The sequence below is a fragment of the Dreissena polymorpha genome, chromosome 12 (assembly GCF_020536995.1).
Source record: "Dreissena polymorpha isolate Duluth1 chromosome 12, UMN_Dpol_1.0, whole genome shotgun sequence".
NCBI lineage: Eukaryota > Metazoa > Mollusca > Bivalvia > Myida > Dreissenidae > Dreissena > Dreissena polymorpha.
In genome coordinates, this window is record NC_068366.1 from 20,248,299 (window position 1) to 20,268,064 (window position 19,766).

Sequence of the window (19,766 nt, forward strand, 5' to 3'; positions counted from 1 at the left end):
TTTTAAGACAATGAAGAATGGTTACAAGAGATGCAAAATTTACTTAATGATGTACCTTGCCTTATGAAGCTCCTCTCTAATGCAAATAACTGTAGAAAAAAGCAACTCAGTGTTTTTAAATAAAATATCTTTGCAGCATTGAAAAATGGCAATTTAAGCTCTCCATAACCTATTTTAAGACCAAAGTATTTCATGACTGAACTAGTTGTGTAAGGCAACTAATTAAGCATTAATTATAATACAGCAACCGAAATCTTACATATTTGCTCCAGCAGAACACAGTGCAAATATTTGTTAAAAAGATAAAAAAATTGAAGTGGAATGTATGGGAAGCTACTCCAAAAACTTGTCTACTGTTTTTACAATGCAAGGGAGACAACTGTGAGCCCCTGCTTTTGGCTTGTGTTCATGTAAGTGAGTCTACTCCAGAAACTTGTCTACTGTTTGTACAATGGAACTGTGAGCCCTTGCTTTCAGCTTGTGTTCATGTAAGGGAGGCTACTCCAAAAACTTGTCTACTGTTTGTACAAAGGAACTGTGAGCCCTTGCTTTCAGCTTGTGTTCATGTAAGGGAGGCTACTCCAAAAACTTGTCTACTGTTTGTACAATGGAACGGTGAGCCCTTGCTTTCAGCTTGTGTTCATGTAAGGGAGGTTACTCCAGAAACTTGTCTACTGTTTGTACATTAGGAGGGAAACAATAATGAGCTCTTGCTTTCAGCTTGTGTTTCATGTAAGGGAGGCTACTCCAGAAACTTGTTTACATGTTGTTGATTGGAAGGGAGACAACTGTGAACCCTGGATTTCAGCTCGTGTTTCATGTAAGGGAGGCTACTCCAGAATCTTGTCTAATTGTTGTTGATTGGAAGGGAGACAACAGTGAACCCTGGATTTCAGCTTGTGTTCATGTAAGGGAGGCTACTCCAGAAACTTGTCTACTTGTTTATTGGAAATAGACAATGTGAGCCCTTGCTTTCAGCTTGTGTTTCATGTAAGGGAGGCTACTCCAAAAACTAGTGTACTAATTTGTTGATTGGAAGGGAGACAACTGTGAGCCCTGGATTTCAGCTTGTGTTTCATGTAAGGGAGGCTACTCCAAAAACTTATCTGCTTGTTGTTAATTAGAAGGGAGACAATTGTGAGCCCTGGATTTCAGCTTGTGCTTTATGTAAGGGAGGCTACTCCAGAAACATGTCTACTTGTTGTTGATTGGAAGGGAGACAACTGTGCGCCCTGCATTTCAGTTTGTGTTTCCGGTCTGCGTCTATCCACTGCCTCAGCACACCAGCAACCTGATCCTCCTGCTTCCAGCGTGCTTGGATCTGAGAACAACAAAACATGAGTTAGATACTATAATATCCAGTTCCATATTGTACAGATTCAAATAATAAGATATTCTTAATTACATGTAAATACATAGATAATTCAAAATAAGAAATTATTTAGAAAAACTTAAACAATACTTCACTGAAGAATATTTGCATTAATATAAAAATACAAAACATATATTTATATGCTTGTAATTAGAATGCAAGTTCCCTGTTAAAATATTAAAATAAAGCATTTCTGTGTAGGCAAATCCAAATATACATTCAAGAATTTACCCAATTATCTCAATTTTGGGGAATTGGTCAAACAATATATGATTTCGTAGTTCCAAAAGTAACAAAAAAGAAACTGCATCTGAATGGCGTTTTATGTTCCACTTGAAACGGGATTGTGACAGAGTGAGTATTTGTTGGAACCCAACAATGTGACTGTCATCATAAATTCAAGTTATTCATGATCAGCCTATGGCTATAACTTCAAAAACAACACTTACATGATCCCAGACATCTGGGACTTTTGAGGCTTGCGCCCGCTGCACAGGGGCAGACATTGGGCGGCGCTTGATTTTCTCCACTGAAACAAAATTAGAACAATGAAAATATGTACGTGTATATTGCAAGAACAATTCAGGTGTTATATGAAGATGTAGGAGAACAATATATTGCCCAACATTTTTTCATGTCTTGAACAAAACAAGACTATAATTTTTTAGATTCAAGCAAACCATACATACTACTGTAGATTCTTTTTTTTTTTTTACATGAAATTTTGCAGATTTATAAAATCTGACATTGTTGGTTTAATCTAAAATTCGTGGATTTTGTTAAAATATCTAATAAAATAGCTTCGAGATTGAATGTTTGTAGGGCATTTGATTTTGTTGTTGAGAGACCAATTAACATCAAAAGAAAATTTGTGCCTGACAAAATAGAAGTGGTTTCACAGTATTACCAGTGCTGGCAATTGATGAATAAATGCAGAAAGCATTATGAGGAAGACAAAAAGTGAACTTATAGATCACAAAGATTTTTAATCATTTTGATACTCATATATACTGCTATCAAACAGATCTAATTTTACCGGTAACATGAGCGCCAACTTGTAACAGATAGGCCGATTTAAAGGTCTGTGTAACATACATTCATTACCGATGTATTAACTTGTTGTAGAAATGATGGTATAGAAAACAATGGAGACAAAATGTTGGTTTGTTGATTTGCGTCAAACTTTAAGATTTGCCATAACTTTTGCAGTATTGAAGATAGCAACTTCATATTTGGCATGCATGTAAATCTCATGGAGCTGCACATTTTGAGTGGTGAAAGGTCAAGGTCATCCTTCAAGGTAAACGGTCAAATACATGGGTCAAAATCGTCAAACTTTAACATTTGCCATAACTTTTGCTATATTGAAGATAGCAACTTCATATTTGGCATGCATGTGTATCTCATGGAGCTGCACATTTTGAGTAGTGAAAGGTCAAGGTCATCCTACAAGGTCAAAGATCCAATTTATGGGGAGGGACATAGTGTTTCACAAACACATCTTGTTTTTTTATATTTCAGTAACAGTGACCTTGACATTTATAAGACTAGCCCAGAAATTCAATACCAGACTAAGTCTGCACATTGTTAGCAAACAGGGCACATAATTTTAGTACACATACACCTTAAGTTATTGAGTGAAATTTGTTGGTCTTTTTAAAGAACCTTGGCTCCAACTTCTCCAAAAGGAATTCAATGCCAGCTATGCATGAATGCTACCTACACACATCACTGTAGCATAATACTGCCATCCAAAATAAAGTTATTGAGCAGAAACTGTTTTCTATTTTTAGCAATAGTTACCTTGACCCTTTATTTGACTGGCCCATATGCCATCCCAAGCTAGGTCTACATGCCAGCAAAATGAGCACACAATTTAAGTGAAACATCTGCATCCAAACTTGAATTATTGAGCCGAAATAGTTTATATATTTTCAGTAACAGTGATAATGTCCCCAACCTGACTGGCCCCAAATGCAATCCCAAGCTACATGTAGGTCTGTAGGTGAGCCAAGCTAGGTCTGTAGGTAAGCCAAGCTAGGTCTGTAGGTGAGCCAAGCTAGGTCTGTAGGTAAGCCAAGCTAGGTCTGTAGGTGAGCCAAGCTAGGTCTGTAGGTGAGCCAAGCTAGGTCTGTAGGTAAGCCAAGCTAGGTCTGTAGGTGAGCCAAGCTAGGTCTGTAGGTGAGCCAAGCTAGGTCTGTAGGTAAGCCAAGCTAGGTCTGTAGGTAAGCCAAGCTAGGTCTGTAGGTGAGCCAAGCTAGGTCTGTAGGTAAGCCAAGCTAGGTCTGTAGGTAAGCCAAGCTAGGTCTGTAGGTGAGCCAAGCTAGGTCTGTAGGTGAGCCAAGCTAGGTCTGTAGGTAAGCCAAGCTAGGTCTGTAGGTGAGCCAAGCTAGGTCTGTAGGTAAGCTATCAACTAAACTTTTATGTATCAACATGTTGTGAACTAAAGTTTTGGCCTGAAAACCATTTGTTTATTTTGAGTAAAAGTAACCTTGACCTTCACTCGACTGGACCCAAATGCAATTAAATGCTAGGTCTCCATTTATTTAACCTACACACATAATATGAATGTAAATCCTCCAGCAAAACTGACGATATTAAGCAAAAACAATTTCTCTATTTTTTGTAAAAGTGACCTTGACTGAGCTGACTTGCCCCTAATTAACTCCCAAGCTGGGTCCCCATTCAAGCTTATTATTTATCAAGATTGGTAAATGCAAACATTCATAGATATTATGCCCAGAAATATTATCACAAATTTTAATTATTATCTGATTTAAATGTTTTGAAGTATTGAGCGAATATTTTTCTGTATGCGGCTCGTTTCCTGGATGCGGCCTGCCAGCAGCTAATGTTCCCATACCACCCACCCTTTTTTTAAATGTCAAAACCATTCAATCAAGCCATGTTAATATGAAGAACATAAAATGCTATACCTTTAGAAATGGACTTGAGTGTATTGGCGACCTCTTGTTTGAGCAGCCCCTTAGTGTACTGAGCCATGGACAGCAGGAGCTGGGGTCCACCATGGCGGTTGAAGAGCTGCTTGAGGCGGTGGTCACTGCCCACCAGGAGCCGTACAATGATCAGGCCTTAGAACAAACAAAAGTACATCAGTGAGTGCTGGCCCAAACAATGATAAAGCCTTGGAAAAAACAAAAGTACATCAGTGAGTGCTGGCCAGAACAATCATAAAGCCTTGGAACAAACAAAAGTACATCAGTGAGTGCTGGCCAGAACAATCATAAAGCCTTGGAACAAACATAAGTACATCAGTGAGTGCTGGCCAGAACAATCATAAAGCCTTGGAACAAACATAAGTACATCAGTGAGTGCTGGCCAGAACAATCATAAAGCCTTGGAACAAACATAAGTACATCAGTGAGTGCTGGCCAGAACAATCATAAAGCCTTGAACAAACAAAAGTACATCAGTGAGTGCTGGCCAGAACAATCATAAAGCCTTGGAACAAACAAAAGTACATCAGTGAGTGCTGGCCAGAACAATCATAAAGCCTTGGAACAAACATAAGTACATCAGTGAGTGCTGGCCAGAACAATCATAAAGCCTTGGAACAAACAAAAGTACATCAGTGAGTGCTGGCCAGAACAATCATAAAGCCTTAGAACAAACATAAGTACATCAGTGAGTGCTGGCCAGAACAATCATAAAGCCTTGGAACAAACATAAGTACATCAGTGAGTGCTGGCCAGAACAATCATAAAGCCTTGGAACAAACATAAGTACATCAGTGAGTGCTGGCCAGAACAATCATAAACCCTTGGAACAAACATAAGTACATCAGTGAGTGCTGGCCAGAACAATCATAAAGCCTTGGAACAAACATAAGTACATCACTGAGTGCTTGCCAGAACAATCATAAAGCCTTGGAACAAACATAAGTACATAAGTGAGTGCTGGCCAGAACAATCATAAAGCCTTGGAACAAACATAAGTACATCAGTGAGTGCTGGCCAGAACAATCATAAAGCCTTGGAACAAACATAAGTACATCAGTGAGTGCTGGCCAGAACAATCATAAAGCCTTGGAACAAACATAAGTACATCAGTGAGTGCTGGCCAGAACAATCATAAAGCCTTGGAACAAACAAAAGTACATCAGTGAGTGCTGGCCAGAACAATCATAAAGCCTTGGAACAAACATAAGTACATCACTGAGTGCTTGCCAGAACAATCATAAACCCTTGGAACAAACAAAAGTACATCAGTGAGTGCTGGCCAGAACAATCATAAAGCCTTGGAACAAACATAAGTACATCACTGAGTGCTGGCCAGAACAATCATAAAGCCTTGGAACAAACATAAGTACATCACTGAGTGCTGGCCAGAACAATCATAAAGCCTTGGAACAAACATAAGTACCAATGCTTTCCTTCTTAAATGGATTATCTTTTTCTTCACAGAAGAGAATTCCTTTAATATAAAAAATCCATCAAAGCGGAAAGTGTCTTCCCTGATTAGCCTGTGTGCACTGCTCGGGCTAATCTGGGATGACACTTTACACACATGCATTAAGCCCTGTTTTCTCATACCGTTGCTCACACACAGGGCTGTTAATAAGCATATGTATGAAAATCAATCATTTAAGTTCTTTGTGATGTAAAGAATACCAGGTGAATGTTGGATTAAGATGAGGTCTATCATACGAGGCTTAGAGTAAGACATGTATGTGTAAGACTTGTCTAGTGCCTAAATGTTTGGTGTCAAACATGATGTTATATTTATCAAATATTCACCTTATATTCTTTTAATCCTATGAATAAGAGAGGTTGCTTATGAAAATCAAAGCAGAGAATATATGCATCCAGTTAGTGATCCTAATCGTCTAAATGATTTGTTTAGTGGACCCCTTTAAACCTTCCCCAAAAATGCAATGCAAATCTTTGTATGATGCTTTGCTATATATCACATATACTAGTAAACAAACAATATGACAAACAGACAAACACCTGCAGACAAAACAAGAACCTGTAAGCAGAGGTCACAATTGTGATAACTACATGTAACTGTTCACACTTGACCACTTAGATATGTATTTTGACGCATTTGTAGTCCCTTAGAAAGTAAAATTTAAATAAACACCTTCCTTACTAAATCATATTTAAAAATTTTAAAGGCTTCATTTCCAATCCTTAGATACTGATTTGCAGCAAACAGCATACAACCTGAACAGACTGCAAGTTACTTGCAGGCTTTTCTGGTTTAATAGTGTTTGCACATAGCCATTTTCACTTTGCTTCTGCATGGGAAAGGGTTATCATAACAAGTGATAGCAAGTATTGTTTTATCATGAGTTTACTGTGAACATACATCGTGAAAAAGAGAGTATCCTTCTGGGATAATTGGGCTTAATGCATGTGCGTTAAGTGCAATACCAGATTACCCTGTGCAGTCCGCATATGCTAATCAGCAATGTCACTCTCTGCTTTTATTCAATATTTCATTAAACAAGAGCTGTCCACTATTTGAGTGCTTGAGAGTATAACGTAAGCCATGATGGGGAAATTGTTCATATTCAATAATCTATAAGACTATAAGACGATCTTTCGAAAATAAAAAAAGGAAAAAAAATAAATAAAAAAATTTTTAGGGGGGGGGGGGGGGTATAATGTGAGGTGTGGTCATTTATTAGATGATCTTCTTTCAAAAAAAAAAAAAAAGGAAAAAAAAAACATTTTTGGGGGGTGGGTGGGGGGGGACAGGGATTCTGGGTTGGGGCTTGAGGTATTGTTTGGGTGGAATCCATTGTGGTATTCAAGTGTTATCTTGTCAAAGTATTAATAAAATCTGATCATGAATAAAGAAGTTATGGCAATTTAAGCAAAATGTTCAATTATCTAAGCATAAAAGGGGCCATAATTCTGTCAAAATGCTTGATAGAGTTGTCTGCTCTTGTTTATTGGTTGGGGTCATGTTGGTAAACAAGCATGCAAAATATGAAAGCAATATGTCAAGGGACATTGAAAATAATTGGGGAAGTACGCAAACTTTAACATTTGCTGCATATTCTAAGTGGAAAAGGAGCCATAATTATAACAAAATGCTTGCTAGAGTTGTCTGCTCTTGTTTATAGGTTGGGGTCATGTTGGTAAACAAGTATGCAAAATATGAAAGCAATATGTCAAGGGACAAAGAAAATATTTGGGGTAGTACGAAAACTTTAACATTTGCACGCTAACGCAGACGCTAACGCTAACGCAGACACTCACGCCGACGCCAGGGTGAGTAGGATAGCTCACTATATATACTATATATATTTCATATATAATAGTCGAGCTAAAAAAAGTCTCCTCTAAACAAAAAAACAGTTAAAGCGATGCATATCGTCCTTGATTAAGCTGTGTGGACTGCAAAGGCTAATCTGGGACAGCACTTTAAGCACATTCATTCACCTTTTCCATGCTGGGAAATTTGTCGTCTGCTAAAATGTAGTCTGCTGAATTTCTAAAATTATCATTTTCTTTGATTTTTTTCAAAGAATACTATCAGAATAGCAAACAGTTTGGATCCTGATGAGACGCCACATTCTGTGGCGTCTCATCTTGAACCAAACTGTTTGCAAAGGCCTTTAAAATTCGGTTCCCGCACTGAAAGGGTTAAGCCCAGTTTTTCTAGAAAAAGGCTCAAACAGACAACATGTTCATGTCTGTGAATCCTACCCATGATTTCTAGTAGTTCATTGTCTTCATTGACTCGGAGAAAATCCAGCAACCTTGGCATGCACCCATAGCAAGACAGCTGCATATTTGATGATGACTGGAGAGTTAGACAAACACATTTACACATTGAGCGTAATTGAAACAACTCAAGCATGGTATTTATTATAAGTATAATTAAATATATTATTTTCATACAAATATCTCACTGTATTTGCCGCATATTTACATACAAACGTTTTGTATGCAATTTCATAATTTAGCACAGCACTAAACGATATTAATTAATCATGAATTAAAAGAATACATTTAGTTCTTAACCATTTTGTAAAAGACAGTATGAAAGAGAGCAGTGATAAATGCAATTATTTGGTCTAATTCACTGACAGTAGAAATTTGTCTTTAAACTCATCTTATGTCACAAAATTTGACATTTGACCTATAAGCATGACCTTGATTCTGGAGGTAATGAGACAGGTGATACACCCAGACTCCTGTTTGTTGTTATTTTTATTGCACCAATAATGACAAAGTTACAGCCAGACCCAAGCTGTTGTAAGGCCAAACTTGACTTTTGACCTCTAAGTGTGACCTTGACCTTTAAGGTAGGGAGACAGATTTTACATAGGAAAAGCTGTCGCCTAATGGTGGAGAAATTTATCGCAGAGACAATAAACTTTGCACAGAGGCACAAACATGCGGACAGACAGACTGCTATATTCCGCGATGTTCGAAAGGTTGGGGGTCATAATTACGTGAAAATGCAAATAATTAGCTAAGCATATGATATCAGTTCTGTAAATCATAAATACTAGGCTAGATTAAACTTTACTGGTACCCAGCTGTTTACCACTATCAACAAAGTGGGGGTTTAGGGGCGGTAATCCCCGATACTAAGGAAATATATAGGATAACAAGAGCACTGCCTTGCGGGTGCAGACCGCTCATCTATTTTTCTTTTTAAAGGTGAAGGGATCTATCTCAATACTTCAATCAAAAAAGATGGAGGGGTGGGGTGGAGAGGGGTATATAGTGTGGGGGTGAGGTCATTTATTACATTATCTTCCAAAAATAAAAATAAAAATGAAAAAAAAAATATAAGGGGGGAGGGGATTCTAGGGTGGGATAGTTGGACGGTCTTTCAAAAATAAAATAATAAATATTTTTGTGTTTTAACCATGGTTAAAAAAAATATTATTTTTTTTTTGGGGGGGGTGGGGATGGGGGGGGGGATTATAGTGTGAGGGTGTGGTCATTTATAAGATGATCAGTAAAAAAAAATTGAATAATAAAAATTACTTTTTATGGGGGGGGGATTCTGGGGGGGGGGGGGGGGCATGGGGGATGGTTTGGGTGGAGTCTATTGTAGTATGTCAGGTAAGAGTTGTTTTGTCAAAGTATCGATAAAATCTGATCATAAATAACGAAGTCATGGCAATTTTAGCAAAATTTAATTATTTGACCTTGAGAGTCAAGGTCATTCAAAGGTCAAGGTAAAATTCAACTTTCCATGTACAGTACCCTCATGATAGTATGAAAGTATTTGAAGTTTGAAAGCAATAGCCTTGATACTTTAGAAGTAAAGTGAATGTAAACATAAATTTGAACCATATATTCAAATTTACTAAGTAAAAAAAGGGCCATAATACCGTCAAAATGACAACCAGAGTTATGCAACTTGTCCTGTACAGTCCTTTTATGATAGTTTACGAGTGTTCCAAGTCTGGAAAGCAATAGCTATGATACTTTAGGAGTAAAGTGGACCAAAACACAAAACTTAACAAAATTTTCAATTTTCTAAGTATAAAGGGGCCATAATTCTGTCAAAATGCCAGTCAGAGTTACATAACTTTACCTGCACAGTCCCCTTATGATAGTTAGTAAGTGTCACAAGTATGAAAGCAATAGCTTTGAGACTTTAGGAATAAAGTGGACCTAAACACAAAACTTAACCAAATTTTCAATTTTCTAAGTATAAAAAGGGCACATAATTCTGTCAAAATGCACACCAGAGTTATCTAACTTTGCCTGTCCATTCCCCTCATGATAGTTAGTAATTGTACCAAGTTTGAATGCAATAGCTTTGATACTTTATGAGAAAAGTGGACCTAAACACAAAACTTAACCGCACGCCGACGCAGACGCCGACGCCAAGGTGATCACAATAGCTCATATTTAAAAATAAATAAATAGATGAGCTAAAAAGGATTATTTGATGTGCATTAAGTGTTAGGTGTTGTGCGCTTAGCAACGATAACATTATACGCTTTTCCATTCTTTTTTATGTACTGGTAAAGTTCAATCGTCCCTTAAAGCCACACACCTTGAAATGAAATACACGTTAATCAATACATATAACTGCAATTTGAAAGTGTGCAAAATTTTCATTAAATCTATAGCCTAGTTAGCAAGTAATTTATTATTTTCCTAACGGTACCGCTTTTAAAACCGAAAGTAGGATTTCTATACGTAAACATTATACTTCCATTTCGACAAATGCGATTATTTTTAAGTTTTAAAGCGCAAAAAGACGGATTTCTACCTTGTAACCACCAGATATATTCTAATTTCCATAAATAAAATTAAATCTATAGCCTAGTTAGCAAGTAATTTACTATTTTTCAAACTGTAACGCTTTTAAAACCGAAAGTAGGATTTCTAGACGTATACGTCCATTTCGACAAACGCGAATATTTTAAATTTTAAAGCGCAAAAAAGACGAATTTCTACCTTGTAACCACCACATATATTCTAATTGGCATAGATAAAATATATTTATTATTTATTCTTAAATCTAATATGCCAAATAAGTTGTGTGGCTTTAATACTATAATAAACTCTATAAAAAATATCATGAACAACTACTTTAAACCACACATGCAGTCAACATATTTGAGTACACATTACAATACCTCTCCATACTGAACAAAGTCGTGCAGAAGCAACACTGACTGTTTTTTCACTTTCAGAGTTCTAGTGAAGATCCCCATTATGAGCCTCTCTTCTAGTTCCCCTATTAGGGCCTCCCGACACTGCTGAGCAATGGGGCGACACCTGTCAATCACTGGCTTACTGCGTGTCTTTGGCTTGGCTTCTACAACTGGGGGCGATGCTTTTGATTCTGATTGGTTCATGGTGCTGTCTGCATATTCTAATAAGATTTGAGAAAATTCTAAAATTTGATGCTAGATTTGTTGAAAAAACAAACATTTTATGAAGCTGCACAAAAAACAATACCAGGTTTGCAAACTTGCGACGGACTGATTAATAATTTTGTCAAATAATCAAGATAAACAGTCTTTTGTCTCTTAATAATCAATGAATTTTCAACAAACATTTTGATCAGTGTGACACTGATATATGTGCTTAAAATTTCAAAATTAGATATGGGCCATGGTCTGTGAAATAGGGGTTTGAAGCACGTGCGTAAAGTGTCGTCCCAGATTAGCCTGTGCTGTCCACACAGTCTAATCAAACTTTCAAGAAAGTATCTTCTTACCAAAAATCAGACAGCACAGGCTAATCTGGGACGACACTTTACGCACAAAACCCCCTTTACACAGAGCGCGACTTATATAATATTCACACATATAGGTCATTTCGTAAAGCTTGTGAGTTGTGATACTGAATTCATGTAAAGAACATTTTGCATTCTTTTATTATTAAATGCTTGTAATTATTTTTAATATTACATGCATATATTACAGTTTGTTTGTTTGTTGATAATTGTTAAATAAAAAAAAAAAAGTATTTCCATCACAACAACCTGTATCTTGGTCTGTATATAAATAAAATGGGAAACACATTAACGTCTTTCATAAATCCTTTCCCACTCAGATATGTATTTTGACGCGTTTGTAGTCCCTTAGAAAGTTAAATTTAATTAAAGACCTTTCTTACTATATTCAAGTTTCAAAGGCTTCATTTTCAACCCTTAGGTACTGATGTGCAGCAAACAGCATAAAACCTGAATGGACTGTGAGCTACTCGCAGGCTGTTCTGGTTTTATGCTGTTTTCACTTAGACATTTTTACTTTGCTTCTGAGTGTTAAAGGGTTAACATGTGCCCCCATGCTGCCACTACACAAATAGTAAATACAGTACATGCTTTCTCACTGCTCCAGACATCACTGGCACTTGAGGTAACAAATTCATTGTTTTGAAACATCTAGGATTTATGTGAAGCGACATTTCTGTATCATTTGGGCAAAAAAGGAGATATTAGTAAAAAAAACTTGACTTATTCGAATGCACTGCCTTGTCTGCTATATTCAGTGCAAAAATTATTCCATAAAATCTGATAACTAGGCATAAAAACGTGTCTTGCACATTTAGAATTCATGGAGATAACTTATATGAAGTTTAAATTTAAACAATTGATCAGTAGTTTGCTGCGTAAACATATACCACAATCTCCAAAGGAAGAACAGACAGGCCATCAAACCCCATACCAATATTTTTTAGTGGGGTATACAAATTCACTGAGAATACAAACCTTGCAGTTTTTCCTGTATTGTCTCCAACCCATTTGAAGCAGGCAGGTTGATTACTGCTTTTTTCGCCTCCTTCTTTTCGCCACTCTCCGAGGGTGGGGCTCTTTCCCCAGGGTTCAACTGAGGACCCAGGGCATCTTTGATAAGGCCTGCAAGGTCTGGGGACATCTTGTACAGTGCTATGTTCAGACGCCTACTGGCTTTTTCAACAGCCCCTGCTGTCTGCGGCCTGCAAAGAAAATGCTATAAAATAACATGTTTATACTAAATACTGAAGATTTAAATACTTCATCATAATTAATCAATTAATCGGCCTCTTTTGTCTCTGATTAATCAATAAATATTCAACAAACATTTTGGGAGCTGATTCCTAATATTATTGCCACCTGATCAATCAGTGTGACACTGTTTACAAGCTTGCTTAACTTCACCACTCAGGAACGCACTTTGACGCATTTGAAGTCCTTTAGAAAATCAAATGGAATTTAAGTCCTGTCTTAATATATTCAAGGTTGAAAGACTTCATTTCCAATCTAAGATACTGAAGAGTAGCAAACAGCATAAAACGTGAACAGACTACGAGTTACTCTGGGGCTGTTCTGGTTTTATGCTGTTTGCACATGGCCATTTTCACTTCACTTCTGAGTAGGAAAGGGTTTAACAATACAACTCGTATCCCTGCAAATACTTACAGAACCATCACTACTACAGGGAAAAATGGGTCTTATGCCACATGCAAATATTATAGCTAATAGACCTGCCTCAGGCAGTCTTGTTAGGAGCTAGACTGTCCACTATAAAACCAATAGCTGATAGACCTGCCTCAGGCAGTCTTGTAAGGAGCTAAGACTGTCCACTATAAAACCAAGCAAGGTTTTATGGTATCATTGGTGGACAGACGGCTCCTGACAAGACTGCTCAGCTGGGCTGAAGCTTCCCTGGCAACATGTGGTATAAAACCCATTTTGCATGACACAGGTCATCTTGATCATTACTGGTATCTACTTTTAATATATGCTGAAACTTCTTTTTTTTTTTATAAAGTTTTAAAGTTTAATGTATAATTTGCTGACAGGCAAATAAGAATAAATATTGCCAATCCTTGAGGAATCCTTTTGGATGTTATTATTATTTATTTTTTTTTATACACCTCAACAATGTTTAATTTTAAATTAGAAAATCTGATAGGTACATCATTGTGTGTAATGGTTTATTCCACCAGCAACTGTTCATGCTGTTCTAATCATCACATATTAGTACAACTAAAACAATGCTACCTGTTTCTGTTTTTGGCCGCTGTCCCGTCCTGTGAACTGCTGCCTAATTTAGGGGCTACTCGTTCTTCAAGGGGCTGTATTAGACACCTCATTATCTGTAATACCATCACCTGCAACGAGGATAGCAATGGTTATGGACTTCTGTTACCACATGATAATACAAGTCTTTTTGCGTACTTGCACTTTACATTTTTTTAAATTTATTTATTGTAACAAATTTTAATTCCAGTTATTTGATTTACAAATACTTAATTCACATTGCCTTTATAATTGTATACCCTTAATTGGTCTTATTGTGTAAATCTTAAGATTGCCCATTTGTTTAACATGGACATTTTGGCAGACCAAATGTTGCAAATACAATTGAAAACAAGATGTGTTTGTGAAACACAATGTCCCCCTATATGATGTTTGACCTTGAAGGATGACCTTGACCCCTATATGATGTTTGACCTTGAAGGATGACCTTGACCCTTCACCACTCAAAATGTGCAGCTCCATGAGATACACATGCATTTCAAATATAAAATTGCTAGCTTCAATATTGCAGAAGTGACATTACATGAGCAATTTTGACCCATATATTTGATCTTGAAGGATGACCATGACCTTGACCTTTCACCACTCAAAATGTGCAGCTCCATGAGATACACATGCATGCCAAATATCAAGTTGCTATCTTCAATATGGCAAAAGTATTCATAAAATGAGCGATTTTGACCCATATATTTGACCTTGAAGGATGACCTTGACCTTTCACCACTCAAAATGTGCAGCTCCATGAGATACATATGCATGCCAAATATCAAGTTGCTATCTTCAATATTGCAAAAGTTATTGCAAATGTTAAAGTTGGCGCAAACCAACCAACCAACCAACCAACAGACCAACAGACCAACAGACAGGGCAAAAACAATATGTCCCCCACTACTATAGTGGGGGACATAAAAAACTGAATAAGTTTTAATAGCAGGATAAATGAAAAGTGAAACAAGAGCACCGCACAACGGGTGCCAACGCACGGCTGCGAAAGCTTGTCAGAATATTTTTTTTAGAGCAAATGTTAAGGTTTCAGCACGACGCCTACGGTGGACGGCTGGCGACACAACGAGCTGACTATGACAATACCTCAGGTTTTCTCCGAAAACAGCTGTCAGAGCTAAAAATAAAGCTGCATGCAATAAATGCTGATGCTCTCTATGGAAGCCTTGTCGGTATTGATTCGTAGGCCCATTATATAAGTTTTAGTCAAAAATTAATTTTAAGTCACGGTTAAAATGAGGTAAGATTACTTTATTGTACTAAGTGTTGAATATTAAGTTTCATGCCTATTCAATTCAAAAATTATAATTAATGTACAACAGTGGTCAATTAGGGTTAACCAAGAATTTTGACCTTCTGAAATAGTAGGTCAAGGTCAATTTCAAATGAGGTCAGGTGATGCGGCTGTTTTGACAGTATACATAGATACATAGATAACATCTATGCAAGTATGAAATAGCAAAATTGTGTAACAAGCAGTATTGCAACACTCCATGTTGTGTTAACCAAGAGTTTAGACATTTGGAATTAGTCTAACATCAAAATTATAACAACTGTAAAGGTAAAAATTTAGGTCCGTCAATGTGAGTTATTATTGAGAATGCTCAAAGATAATGCAAAGTATCAACGCTTTGTAGCAAGCGGTATAGATGTAGGACGAAACACGTTATCTGGGGTTAACCTAATACAGGCAGTAGATGGAAGAAGAAACAGACAAGCCAATCAAAATATGCCTTGCGCATCAATAGATGCCAGAGCCAAAATTACTTAATGGTTTTATTGCATACCGTGATACGCTCTTCCCTACAAAGCAGAAATGGACAAACGCAATGGAAAACGTCTGCTTCAAATAGACACTTGCGTAGTAGACGTCGCTCAGTGCATGCCTCCTTGTGCAGTAGCTCCGCCTTACTCCTCTCCATAGCAACCACCTGACTACTGTTGCTATGGATACTGGTCAGGTGGGGATTGTCCTTGACCCAGATTTTTTCCTCTGCAGAATCTTCAAAAACCTTTCCTGAATCAGACTGGGACTTTAGCCTGCATTCCACTTCCTGACTAGATTTATCTGGTGAAACAAAAGTGACCTGTGATGTTGAGCTTGACTTCAGTTTATTTGGGGATTTATGTTTTTTCTTTGATGATTTTTCTTGCAATTTTGGCAGTATTTCCGGAAATGCCATGCATGTGCACAGGGATGAACACAATATTAACTCCAGAAGACTAGTGATTAAGGTGACCTCTTGTGGTTCAAATATCGTCTCCAAGGAACAGAACGCTCTCCCTTTAGTTGGCGCTTTGCCAACTTTGGCCACCTTCTCGGCATAGGATGTAAGCAGGGTGGTAACAACGACACCAACTTTGTCCCAAATGGCCTGTGTAAGACCTCTGTTCACTTTTGAGAGTTTGGCTCTGAAAGAAAAAGACCATGTAATTATAAGTCAAGAACAAAATAAACTGGACTCAACTCAAAATAATAATATATAACTTTTTTTTAATCAGTGTAACCTGTTAACGTTATAATAAAATGTCGGTTCTGATCTGTAAATATAAATAGTTATGTTAATTTAACAAGAGCACCGCATAGCGGGTGCCAACGCTCGGCTGTGGGTGTAGTTTTGAATAAATAAAAGCTTGTCAGAAGTGACCTTGACCTTTGACCTTGTGACCCAAAAATGAATGCGGCGTGTAGAACTCATCAAGGTGCATCTACATATGAAGTTTCAAAGTTGTATGTGGAAGCACTTTGATTCTAGAGCCTATGTAAAGGTTTTAGCACAATGCGGACGGCAGACGCCGGACGACAAGCTGGCTATGACAATACCTCGGGTTTTCTCTGAAAAACAGCCAAGCTAAAAATAAAGTAGCATAGAGTTTTCCAACATTTCATTGGTTAATAAATATCTGGAAAATTACCCCTAAGTTATGGATAGACACAATTGAACAAGACAAAAGGAGAACAATTTTAGCAATTTTCCGTGTGGGATAATAGAAATCGCACATTCACCACTTCATATAATGAAGAACAATTTTTGCAAATGTGAATGTTGTGCTTATAACACAAAACAATCATGCTTACTTCTGCTTTTCATCGTCAGTGAAGGTGGTAAGGTCGACTCTATTAGCGCTGAACCCCAGGCGAGACTTGTCCAGGGGCCACAGGCAGACACTGTGCAGCAGCTGGAAGGAGTGGCTTATCAGTCCCAGCTGCACGGGGCACGTGTCCATGCATGCCTTCATGTGGATCTCCGTCACTGACCCCAGGTCATCGACCTCAACCTTAGCTGCAGACGACAATTGTATAACCCTTTTACGCTCAGGAGCAAAGTGAAAATGGCTATATGCAACCAGCATACAACCAGAAAAGCCAGCGAGTTACTTGCAGTTTGTTCAGGTTTTATGCTGTTTGCTGCTCATAAGAATCGAAGGGTTAGAAATGAAGCCTTTAAAACCTAAATCTATTAAGAACTGCCTTTAATTGAAATTGATTTTCTAAGGCACTACAAAGGGAAAAGGTTTACTGCTAAGAGCTTTTGTGAGGCTTGGATGACAAACATTTTAAGACTTTTAGCCAAGACCTATGAAACATAAATCAGAAACAATCGACCTTTTTTGTTTACTTTGAAATCCATGTAGTGCCAACAAGTTGAACAACCATTGACAGCCAACAGAAGTTTATGCTTCATTTGCTTTTTCCAAACATTCAGTATTAGATTAACATAGATCATTATGCATATTATTATAGTGTTTCCATTAAGCAAACGATCCTATACATCATTAGTGAAAAATAAATAAGAACCATTAGTAATTTGATTTATACAGCTTTAACTGACATCGCAGCAAGTCAACTTAATTACAACAAAAGGTCTACTTCATATTTTGTTTCTCATTATTTAGATCTCTTGAGTTCTTCTGAGAAAACTGGGCATAATGCATGTGTGTAAAATGTCGTCCCAAGTTAGCCTACGCAGTCTGCACAGGCTAATCAGGGACGACACTTCCCCCCTTAACTGGATTTTTGTGTAGAAGAGGCTTCCTTTGAACGAAAAATACAATAAAAAGGGATAGTGCAGAGGCAAATCTGGGACCACACTTAACGCACATGCATTAAGCCCAGTTTTCTCAGAACACGACTCATTTCTTTATCAACAGGTAATGCACATTCTCACCCTCCCTATAGATCACAGCCTTGGTAATATCAACAAATTTCTCCAGCCCCATCCACATGTGCCTCTCCTCATCAAAGCGAGGCTTCATCGTCACGGCAACGGGGCCCTGAGCGGTGGCCATCTTGGACAGAATGGTCAGCGAGTCCTGCTCCAGACTGGGTACCAGGTAGCCGCTGAGTTGCAGCATGAGGTCCTTACAGAGGCCCAGTTTGCGACACGTGCAGAGGTTTCGCATCACCTCTGTGGCTAGCAGACGCACTTTCCTAGAAACATGCTTCTTTTTGAAAACCTTATTTAAAATTTGGTCTAAGTAATTAATTTTAGTATCCTTAAAAAATAAAACAAAAGGGCCTGAAAGGCCCAAAGTCACTCACCTGAGATACAAAGGAACCGACCTGCTCAGTGCAGCCCCAAAATATTACTAGAACAAATGTTTCGACCAAGTTTCATGAAGAGTGAACTATAAATGTAACTTTTAGAGTGCTAACAAGGTTTTACTATAGCCATATTAGGATAAATTCCCCGACTCCTGGCAGCCATGTTTTTCAACAGACTGAAACTATTTTAAAACTGATCCAATAAATCATTAAAACAAAATTTAATGTTCTGACCAAGTTTCATGAAAATCGGACAATAAATTTGGCCTCTAGGGTATTAACAAGGTTTTACTATAGCCATGTAAGGAAAAATGCCCCGCCCAACCATCCAAGATATCCTTGGAACAAATCTTCTGACCAAGTTTCATGAAGATGGGACAATAAATGTGGCCTCTAGAGTGTTAACAAGGTTGTACTATAGCCATATACAGCATTATTAGGAAAAATGCCCCACCACCTGGTGGCCATGTTTTTCAACAGACCAGAACCATTTTGGAACTCATCCAAGATGTCATTGGGATGTACGTTCTGAACAAGTTTCATGAAGATCAACGATAAATTTGGCATTTGGGGTATTAACAAGGTTTTACTATACAAATATAAGGAACAAGGGGGCCTTAAAGGCCCAAGTCGCTTACCTGAGATACAAAGGAACTGACCTGCTAAGTGCAGCCCCAAGATATCAATAGAACAAATGTTCTGACCAAGTTTCATGAAGAGTGAACTATAAATGTAACAAGGTTTTACTACAGCCATATTAAGATAAATTCCCCAAACCCTGGTGGCAATTTTTTGCAACCAACCGGAACTATTTTGAACTGATCCAAGATATCATTAAAACAAATGTGCTCACCAAGTGTTAAAAAGATTGGACAATAAATGTGAGTTTTAGAGTGTTAACAATTTTTTACTAAAGCCATAAAAGGAAAAATGCCTGCCCCCTGGCGGCCATGTATTTCAACCAATTGGAACCTTTTTTGAACTAATCTAAGATATCATTGGGACAAATGTTGTCACCAAGTTTCATGAAGATTGGAAATAAATGTGACTTTAAGAGTCTTAACAAGTTTTTACTGTAGCCATATAAGGAAAAATGTCCCATCCCCTGGTGGCCAAGTTTTTCAACCAACCAAAACCATTTTTGAACTCTTCCAAGATATCATTGAGACAAATGTTCTGACTAAGTTTCATGAAGATGGGACAATACATTAGGCCCCTAGAGTGTTAACAAGGTTTTACAATAGCCATATATGGTAAAATGCCCCACCCCCTTGTGGCAATGTTTTTCAACAGACCAGAACCATTTTCGAACTCATCAAAGATGTCACTGAGACGTATGTTCTGACCAAGTTTCATGAA

The 19,766-nt window shown here is 37.6% G+C and overlaps 1 protein-coding gene across 2 annotated transcripts in view; it reads right to left on the bottom strand.

Annotated features, from left to right (window-relative positions):
- Nucleotides 1-311: 311 nt before the first annotated feature.
- Nucleotides 312-19,766, bottom strand: part of LOC127853933 (uncharacterized) — a 39,497-nt gene continuing 20,042 nt past the window's right edge. Inside the window, exons 9-18 of one of the 2 annotated variants that reach the window (XM_052388798.1) lie at nucleotides 18,031-18,293; nucleotides 16,941-17,145; nucleotides 15,649-16,273; nucleotides 13,820-13,929; nucleotides 12,545-12,771; nucleotides 10,962-11,200; nucleotides 8,053-8,149; nucleotides 4,309-4,464; nucleotides 1,822-1,901; nucleotides 312-1,321 (exon numbers count right to left, since the gene is read on the bottom strand). In XM_052388798.1, the coding sequence (XP_052244758.1) occupies nucleotides 1,178-1,321; nucleotides 1,822-1,901; nucleotides 4,309-4,464; nucleotides 8,053-8,149; nucleotides 10,962-11,200; nucleotides 12,545-12,771; nucleotides 13,820-13,929; nucleotides 15,649-16,273; nucleotides 16,941-17,145; nucleotides 18,031-18,293 (2,146 nt within the window). In that variant the 3' untranslated portion in view covers nucleotides 312-1,177. Of the gene's footprint in view, nucleotides 1,322-1,821; nucleotides 1,902-4,308; nucleotides 4,465-8,052; nucleotides 8,150-10,961; nucleotides 11,201-12,544; nucleotides 12,772-13,819; nucleotides 13,930-15,648; nucleotides 16,274-16,940; nucleotides 17,146-18,030; nucleotides 18,294-19,766 lie in introns of those variants that run through there. The other variant, XM_052388800.1, reaches the window with a different exon arrangement.